At 38.0% G+C, this 9,674-nt stretch overlaps 1 protein-coding gene across 1 annotated transcript in view; it reads right to left on the bottom strand.

Annotated features, from left to right (window-relative positions):
• LOC131786209 (DNA-dependent protein kinase catalytic subunit) overlaps positions 1-9,674 on the bottom strand; it is a 257,393-nt gene that overhangs the window by 418 nt on the left and 247,301 nt on the right. Inside the window, exons 100-112 of the mRNA XM_066170894.1 lie at positions 9,004-9,186; positions 8,043-8,111; positions 7,125-7,269; positions 6,633-6,700; positions 6,097-6,219; positions 5,652-5,749; positions 4,583-4,678; positions 4,194-4,283; positions 3,992-4,063; positions 3,484-3,685; positions 2,969-3,157; positions 425-467; positions 97-184 (exon numbers count right to left, since the gene is read on the bottom strand). Of these exons, the coding sequence (XP_066026991.1) occupies positions 97-184; positions 425-467; positions 2,969-3,157; positions 3,484-3,685; positions 3,992-4,063; positions 4,194-4,283; positions 4,583-4,678; positions 5,652-5,749; positions 6,097-6,219; positions 6,633-6,700; positions 7,125-7,269; positions 8,043-8,111; positions 9,004-9,186 (1,466 nt within the window). The remainder of the gene's footprint in view (positions 1-96; positions 185-424; positions 468-2,968; positions 3,158-3,483; positions 3,686-3,991; positions 4,064-4,193; positions 4,284-4,582; positions 4,679-5,651; positions 5,750-6,096; positions 6,220-6,632; positions 6,701-7,124; positions 7,270-8,042; positions 8,112-9,003; positions 9,187-9,674) is intronic.

The following is a 9,674-nucleotide window of genomic DNA, read 5'->3' as shown; positions in this document are numbered from 1 at the left end:
CAATTCACATATTAAGTTGTATAAGTCGCACAGAATGCAAACGCGGCGCTAATAGCTCTGGAACGGTCAAGCCAAAATCCCACTCCTTAAACAGACCTCATAACATATGCAGGGTTAAATCCTTCCAACTTCTTCCATGCACTGTGCACTTTCTGTTTTGGGTACCAATCTGCATTCTGCTCGTCTAAAAATAAGAAAAAAGACAAAATAAGAAAGAAGTAACCAAATGAACATGAATCAATTTAGACTGATGAAAAAACGTCCATATTTAATCTTAGCATCGTATTCGATAATCAATTATCTCCTTTGAAATGTTTGTTGTCGTGAACAAAGTAGTACGAAGTTAAAAGTAAATGTAAATCATGGCCTCTTCAACTCGGTACTCCAAATCAGGTAAAATTATTTATGAAAAAAAAATACAGACCTGTATTGATTCCTTGAGTCTTAGCTTGTTTGCGAGCATACACCTAAAGTCAAGAGTGAATTTATGTTAGCTCGAGTTTTTGTTTCTCTTACTGATGGTGATTTTCATTGCCAGTAACTATCATTCCTTAGTCACTCAATTAATCAATCAATTACTTTATCGATATTGTAATCAATTAGTCAATTATTCAGCGCTGAAATATCAAGCAGGTCTTAGAAAAGCATCCCGAAGAACCGACAACTGCAAGTGTCTATGACACCAAGCGAAACTGAAATTCTGTGATTAATAAATTAATAAATCAATTTTTAATCAATTCTTATAAATTCTTTATAAATTGAAACTATCACGATGTTGGAAATCACATTTAGTTCCGAAACTGGTCGATCAAATCGTGATATCAAAAAGAAGCATTTGCACAGTAAGCAAATCCTCTCAGTGCTGCCCTGAGCGCTCCTTAGGCTGAGAACTACTTCAGTTTCGTCACGTAACCCTTTCTGGCTGACTCCTTCAGTCGCTGTTGATAACTAAACCTAGAATCTCGCACTGCAAAAAGGACAAACCAAACATCATAAATAAACAGATTTCTGAGTTGAATAAGAACATAATTGAATTAGATGCTAGAATGGGGAGTAGAGCTTGATAGAAAGAGGCGGATGCTCTTTTCCACCCGAGACCTTCACCAAAGATTTACCTTGATACTGAATCGCTCATTAGTTTGAATATATATTCTGGACGTCTTTGCCCTGACGAGACGCGTATGTAAATTTCCATTTGTTATCAGTGATGATGCTGCGTTTTTAAAGGTCACGGAACGGCATGTATTACTTAAAAAAAAAAAGGAAAAAAAAAGAATCTACGAAAGGCCCAGATGACATCCCTATAGCTTATGTAGAGATCAAGCGGAAATCTCACCACAGGCAGACCACACAATGTGTTTGCGGTAAATCATTTTTGAGATGAGACGAACAAAATCTATATGGGTTATGAATAAAGCTCTGAAAATTGCATGTCTAAATTTCATCTCGGTCTGAATATCTCAACAAAGTTAAATGAAATGTTACTTGATTCATTTGTGGTATATTTTCGCCTTCATGGGCCGTTTGAAGCGTCTTTTTACGAAACTACTTTTGGCCAGAGGCCGTTTAGAGAAGAAAGGGAGACCAGGCTTGCAACTTGGTGACTACAAGCCGCGACCTTCTCCAATTAAAAAATTAACACCAAACCACTGAAATCTCTCCTAACTGGCGACGGCTGTTGATCGATGCGATTTTGCTCTATCTCTTCGCCGAATTTGAGCTCCATCTCTCAAACTTTTACCGAGAAAATCGATGCTGAAATCATGAATGTAGCTTTCTCAACATGATCGGTGTTAAACTCAGCGACTAAAGGAATTCGGAGCATGCAAACCGTTTCAAGTTTACCAATCAGCGCTTGGCTTTGTTTTCAACCACGGTGGGCTGCCGCGGGAAGTTGCTGCACTGATTGGTAAATTATCACTTCATTATTGGACGAGACGCATATCTAAGTGTCCCCAGGCGCTCCTCATTGTAAAATTTATAAAAAAAACTTCATACGATTTTCACACTTATTTAACATGATTTCATTTTACAAATAGAGAAGCCTTGACTGTGTTCTATTCTGCTGTAAAGCACGCGGGAAGCAGCTAAAGCACAAAAGAAGTGTAGGGAGAAATACGAGACGTGGTCGAGTGTTTCTCCCCAAGTCTTGAGTGTTCTAGCAGAGTCCTAAGTGTTTACAACAGAACAGAACACGGTCAAGGCTTCTCCATTTGTTTTACAATAAAAAATCCGTTAAATTCGCCACGCATTACTTTCAATTTTCAAAAAAGAAAAAAAACTAGAGAGAAGTCCCGGAAAAGGTTGGACATAGTACAATATGGCTGATGGCGTGACAGCTTTAGCTCAGATCCAATTAAGGCCTATTTACACGGTACGACTTTGTCGCATGCGACAAGCTTACGACAGGCCTACGACATGACTTAGGACAATTTACACGCGCACGACATTTTCACCTACGACATGCCAAAATCGCGTGCAATTCCACTCGTTTCGGCCGCGGTCATTGTTTCAATAATTTGCAAGAGAAGGAAAAGAACCTCTTCCTCGCTCCACAGTGATATCATATTCTCTGTTTCCTCATCTGAGAATGTATTTGGAAGCAGTCTTCGACTTTCCGGAGGCGACTTCCTCCGCCATTTTGACGCAAGAAAATTTCACCTTCCTCCCCTACTCAGTAGAAATTTGTCGCAAAATACGTCATTTTCTATCAATTTCGGCTACGATTGTCGCGGCGTTTTAAAACATGTTTTAAAATCCTACGACATTTTTCGTGACGTGCACGACAGTCGTAAGCGAGTGGTAGGTTTGATTTACACGATACAATTCGTGTCGTAGGCCTGTCGTAAGCTTGTCGCATGCGACAAAGTCGTACCGTGTAAATAGGCCTTTAGATTCTAGGAATTTTCTAAAACAGGTGACGGAATAACTACCCCTAGTTAAGATTACGTGCAATAAGGAAACAAACCTGCCAATCAAGAGAAGGTTCCTGAATGAAGACATCCATAGTGTCCAAGAGCAAATCATGGTTACTTCTGAGGGCCCTTAGTGTATGAATCATTACGCTCTGCAAAGTTCCGCTTTTCTGTAATGGCAGCATTAGATTGATAAATTGCTGAGTCAATCGAAAAGGCATCAATTCTGGCAGAGGTTGGAACTGCATAAAAAATAAATAAATCGATAAGTGGAGCATTAAGAATTTATAGCAAAACAACAACCACAATAGCAACAACGAAAACAATAACAACGTCGAAAACAAGCAAAATTAAACAGGTACAGATTCTCAAATACATTATACAATTTTACACTGTAAATCTCGTTGTTGAATTCTTAAATTCAAGTCAGTACTCTTCTTCAGTGGCATTACTTGAGTTTCGCAGTAATTTTCAGACGACCGTCAAAATGAACAGCTATTAATTTTTTTTGTTTCATTCTCCCTTCCTCCCCAACTCCAATAAAACAGTAAAGGAAGAAAGCTATCACCTGTGTTGCTGAGCCAAAGGCGTGACCAAAATCGATGCCAATCATCCTTCCGGTTTCCATGTCAACTAAGAAGTTTGACAAATGACGGTCTCCGATACCCAGAATGTACTGGCAAATGCACAAACAGGCATGTGAGCTTGCAAAGTGCGACCTTAGGATAAAAAATGCTTCAGGGGAGACAGCGAGTTGCAAAAAGGCACGCCTGTCAATTAAACGAACAGGAACGATTTTAGATTCATGAAGGTCTAAAGTATGCTTGAAAGTGTCGGACAATGGGCTTGTCAGTTGGATTTCATTGCTGACGGAAAACCAAATTAACGCTCGCAATTTAAGCAATCGTTATGACCAGACTATAGTATGTTACTACAAAGCGTGACGAATATTGTATATCTCACTACTTTCTTTATCAGAATGAAGTCCATAGTTGTTTGAACCAAGCTGACCCTGTTGTTTGAATGATTTGCTGCAAAGTATTTTCTCAACATTTAATATATCAATTATGATTCACCTGAGAAGATCCCAGGGCACCAAAGCTTGTTTCTGCGTGAAGCTTCTTTCAGTTTCTGTGCGATTCGCTTTCCTAGAGATACAAGAGATACATAAAGCTGCATGTCAATAGTGGGAACACTTCTTATGCAGAAAATGGATAAATGGGTGCTATTGATAACAAACGATTTCAATGGCACATAAATACATCACATTTAACTTACTTGAACATTTCGCCGTAGAATCGCGAAGGATTCCGAGGATCTCCTTTAAACTTTTCAATCCAGTTTCTGTAACAAGCATCTGCACCATTCCTGTTTAGGCGTGACAAAAACATTATTTATAATTTAAAACAAACCCAGTTGTTCGTTAGCTTGTCTCGCTTACATGAAACAGAACTTGAATTTGAAAAAAAAAAAAAATTAAAATAAAAAACAAACAAATACGTTAAGGCTATCAGAACAGAATGACTGTATTGTTCAAAATCATTGCTAAGCGTTTAAGTAAAACCATGGGACTAGAATGCTTGCAAACGAATAGCATCAACCTCTCTAAGGGACGAGGAAGTCAATCAAAAGCAAGTCGCAGACTGAAATTGTTTACGTAAACGTACGTTCCCATGTAGTGATCACATTCAGCTTTGGTCATGGCACTAATCAACACTTCTTTGAGTGGCTTGGTATTATTCATCCACTCAATTAAGCCAACCCTGTTCAAAATAAGAGAAAAACACTAGATAGATAGATGAGATAGATAGTTTAATCTCAAATGCATTTGCAGCCCGAGGGCTGAATTACGCATTTTTACAATCCAAGAAATTTAAAATTTAAAATTCAAAAACCTAATTACACGTCTTATTATACCAGCAATTTACAATATAATAACATAATAATAAATTAAATAAAATACATTAGCTATAAATGTAAACTAATTAAAATAAATTTAAATTAATTAAAAGTATCTACATTATCATTATCATTATTATTACTATAATTATCACGCGTGCCGTAACAAAAATAAAGGATATCGTATCGATAAAAATCTAGCCATTAAACCTCCTTGCCATAGCAAATATAAAAGTGTTCATCGTTCTAGAAGTGCGAAGGCGTGGCATATTAAATTGGCGCTTATTTTTGAAGTTATAGCTGGGTTTATGTATGGGTGGAAGAAGCGCCTTTAACTTGTGGCTAGGGTTGTCTAAGATACCTTTAAAAAGCTTCTGACATAGAAATTCGTAATGTTCTAAGATGGGTCGTATTCCTAAATCTTGAGCAACCGCGCAATCACCCGCAGTTATAATGGAAATTGACCGTTTCTCAATACGTAAAAGCTCATTCTTCAGATATTGCGGAAGCGCATTATAGAAGACAGGTATCGCGTATTCTGTTACAGATCTTACACATGATGTGTAGAAAAGTACTAGGTCTTGTAAGGGAACCCTAGCTCTCTTTAGTTGCACTAAAAAATACAACCTCTTACTGGCCTTTTTGATTACTTCTGATATATGACTGTTCCAGGTCAAATCGCTAGCTATATTAAGGCCCAGGAGCTTTACGCTACCAACTACCTCCAACTGACTTGCTGGTGGATTATTTACCAACGCATCACACACACATTACACAAGATTCTGCACTGTTTCACATAAAGCTCCATAAATTACAGAACAAAACAAATTATCAAACCGAGGAGTCATGGGAATAACTTGGTATGTCCTGAGCTTTAGACCCCTCTGACTGCACACGGGATCGTTCGCCATGATGTCATTCATGAGTCCAAAGAGCTACCACAAACACAAAAGAAGGACTCACATAAGTAATTGCTGTAAAATGATACAGTATAGCTACATGTACCAGTCTCAGCAGTAGTAGCAGCAGCAGCAACAAAAACAGCCGAACCGACAGCACCACCATCAGCAATAATGGCAACATCAGCAGTAGTAGTAGCAATAGTATTTGGTGTAGCAGTAGCAGTAGGAGTAGCAGAAGTAGAGGTAGAAGTGGAAAAGGAAGTACAGCTAAAAGTAGAAGTAACACCAGCAACAACATGAGGAGCAGCAACAGTCGTTAATGTCGTTAATGACGAAATTTTTTTTGTTTCTAATGGGTTCAGGCAATTGCATTTACTTACTTGTTCAATCCTTTGATCAAGTCTTAAGTCCTCCCCTCCTTTCACCAAAAACATGTGATCTTTTTCATCATCCCCTCTTATAACCAGGCGCTTAGGCTTGCGAATTGACTTTAACACCAAAATCTATAAAATTACACATCAAGGAAAGAAATGATCCTCGTAGGTGGACTTCAATTTTTTGACTTCTGAAAACACGCGTAATGGTAATTCTTGATTTTACTAGGCCCCAGGCGATTACCTACACCAATATCTACATTCTTCATTCAAAATAGTATTATGGCAGTCACGAAACGTGTCCGAACAGACTGGACTGATCATTGAACGACCCTGTCTGCTGAGGAGAAACTGGAACTAAATAAATGTTCCACAGAATATAGCTCACAATTACAAAGCAGTTAATAAATAAATTAAACACAACAACAACAACAACAAACACAAAACACAAGACAAAAGTTGCTTCAACAGTCCTTGCTACAACTAACAGTACACTATAAGGCATTCTGATCATCAACGCTACCTTGAGAAATTTTACAAACCTTTTCGTCAAACCCCACAATCTTTACATGATACTCAGGAAGCGGCTTCGTCTTGCCCTTGTACTGACCTAAGAGTGCAAAATACTCGAATTAAGAGCATCAAACGTAGAAGGTGAATATAAAGTACAATCTTAACTCATTAAATGCACACCCATTAAATGCCTCTTGCCAAGCTAAAATAATTTTTTCAAAAGCGGTTGCTTTAATGGTTTTTCAAATCATTAATTTTCCTCATTAAAATGAAGCTTATTTTAGCTATTGAAGATGATCGCATCATAACCTCGGAGAGTCTACAGGAAATATCATTTTACTGTTATTTCTAACAATATAAAAATGAAGTACGTTATAAAAGTTCATTATAAATAGTTTTTAAGACGATGTTATTGGATTTCTTAGTTTAAAACAGCCCCTACGTAAATATATTATCTAAGTGGAGCAAAAAAAAAAAACAAAACTGTCAAAAAGTTGCATGTTTGGTCCTAAAGCCCTTACCAGGTATCTCCAGAGCATGCGCAAAGTCAGTTGCCTGAAAGCGAGATAACCAAGGGGAGTACTCCTTTAAATTTCCTGGGGGAGGGGTCCGATGCCTGTGTTTGTCCATTTTCTGCAGAATATCTTTACACCACTTTGAAAAGTCCTGATAGAGAAACAGTGACGTCATTACCAGAGAAAAATGTACGGACATTCTCGAAATACGTCATTTAAAAAATATATATTTATAATGAATAATAATAATAATAGTAATAATAATGAATAATGAATAATAATAAGAATAATAAAAATGATAATGAATAATAAGAATAATAATATTTCGTCAGATCATATCTTTATAACAAATGCTAAAATCTGTTTACAATGGAATCTGTAATTCGACATTTTTTGAAGATGCCGTATCCGTACGAATAGGTCATCCTCTATGCCATCTACTGTGTAATGTAACAATAGAAACTTCGGGAGCCACTAAAATTACGATAAATGCAATCGATTTATGGTCTATTGCATTTTGATGGAACTCGAGTTGGACGGGTCTGTACGATTGCCAACCGGATTGTGATACGGACATATTTTATTATATATGTCGATAACAATAAAATTTTAAATATAAATACATAATCACAATAATAGTAATGGGTCCATCAATAGGGTAGAGGATCATCAGCCTTGATGTAAAATAATTCCGGCAGTCATCTTGGCGCTCATTCATTACTCGTACCAAGAGAATCTAGTGCACACGTTGAAACTAAGAGGGTGACCAGGATATCAACAGAAGGATAGTCTGGAAAGACTAGACAGTCACGAACAGCGACTTACTGATTGCCACACCCAAATTTGAGCCAAAATTCAAAGTTGCACGAGATACATAGCCAACTTTGATCGCGATAAATGAACTTAATAATAGCCTAAACTTACCGTCGTCTTAACGCCAACAAGTTTTTCGCCCTCTTTTCCAAAGATCCCCTGCACCTCGCTTGCAAATTCCTACGTACATGTAGCCAGCAAGTATAAGATCTTTTTTAATGATCTAAGATGCAATCGCCACATGCCTTATTTACATACAACAATATGTAATTTTATCTTTAGTAAACACCAAACAGGTGAATAGTGCTTTTCAAGCACGGTGAAGGGCTGGGTCGAAAGTGATTAGCAAGTAGTAATCACTTCTGAGCAGCCGACGACACAAGATCGCGCATCATGAGTTAAATTTCCGACCATTTTGTGGTACACTGACAGACATAAATCAATTGTCTAGTTTCAGTGTGGCATATACTTACATTTGAATCCTGTGGGCTGAAATACGAGGATATCATGGGTTAAACGGCAATTACCACAGTGATCAGATGAATGAGGGCAGAAGACCCTTATACAACTTTATGACATCGCTGGTAGCGCCTGTGGGCAATATGAAGCGAATCCTGTGTTCTGATTGGCTATCCAAGAGGGCAAGATGAGCCCATCTTGCCCACTCGGAATTTCCCTCTTTGTATTCGCAGACTTACATAGATCGGAATATTTGGTCAGTGTCGGCGATGGAGTCGATGGAGACATTCAAACCAAAGAAAACATAAACGGGTCTCGTGGGTTTATTGTGCAATTTCTTTCGCGCGTCTCGCGGGTCTCGAAAGTCATTCTTGATTCTAGATGAAGCGAACTCTTTGCGCAATATAATCAATCCTTTATTGACTAAGCTTGTTCAGTCAAGATGACTAGAAATTAGCCTCTTTCTTTTTTCGCCTCTGTAGATATGGGCTGCCAGAGATGAAGACCAGCCCTTTGGTTAGATATGATACCAAACCTCAATGATGTTGACACAGGATGTCTCCTATTAGCATGACTTAAAAACTTTTTCTCAATATATTTTTCTCATAATTACCTTTGCAAACTTTTTTCTAAACGGTCCCAACTCGGTGCCTCGTGTTTGCGAGCCACTTTTTGTCCTTGTCCTACTGTCCATCAGAAGCTGAAACATGGCTCCAAAGCACAGTTTGACAGCTTGTGAATCGTTTCTCTTGATCTCGTCCTCTAACAACTGCTTCATAGGCCCCTCGCACCATTCCTTTTGAAACACCAAGATGGGAATGCAGAAAGTTAAAAAATTGAGGGACAAGGAAACTTTTGATATTCTTGATATGAGGATTGTTGAACAATCCAGTTGATGGGCTGCGTTCATTGGCAACTAGAGAATTATAATTTCTCGTTGTTTAGAAATAGATAATAATGGTCAGCCACACGAGACCAGGCTTACCTAGCATTTCCTTGAAAGGTAAGCAAACAACCGAGTTACAGTTCCATAGAATACAAAAAGAATCATCTTTACAACGCCCGTGCAACAGGCTTATGACTATTAACGTCGGAAAACCCAATTTCCTCCACAAGCCCCGCTTTCAATGCTGTCCGAGGAATTTTAATGTGCATAAGAGGGTATTCCCACAATACTAAACTCAAAAGAAAATAACCACAAATAAAAATAAAAAAGGAGGCCAAAGTTCATTTTTTCCAGTACATAAGAGGTTTGGTGGTGAATTTTAAGCAACTGACGGCATC

The sequence above is a fragment of the Pocillopora verrucosa genome, chromosome 8, assembly GCF_036669915.1.
Source record: "Pocillopora verrucosa isolate sample1 chromosome 8, ASM3666991v2, whole genome shotgun sequence".
Taxonomy (NCBI): Eukaryota; Metazoa; Cnidaria; class Anthozoa; order Scleractinia; family Pocilloporidae; genus Pocillopora; species Pocillopora verrucosa.
This window is presented reverse-complemented; position numbering and strand designations above follow the sequence as displayed.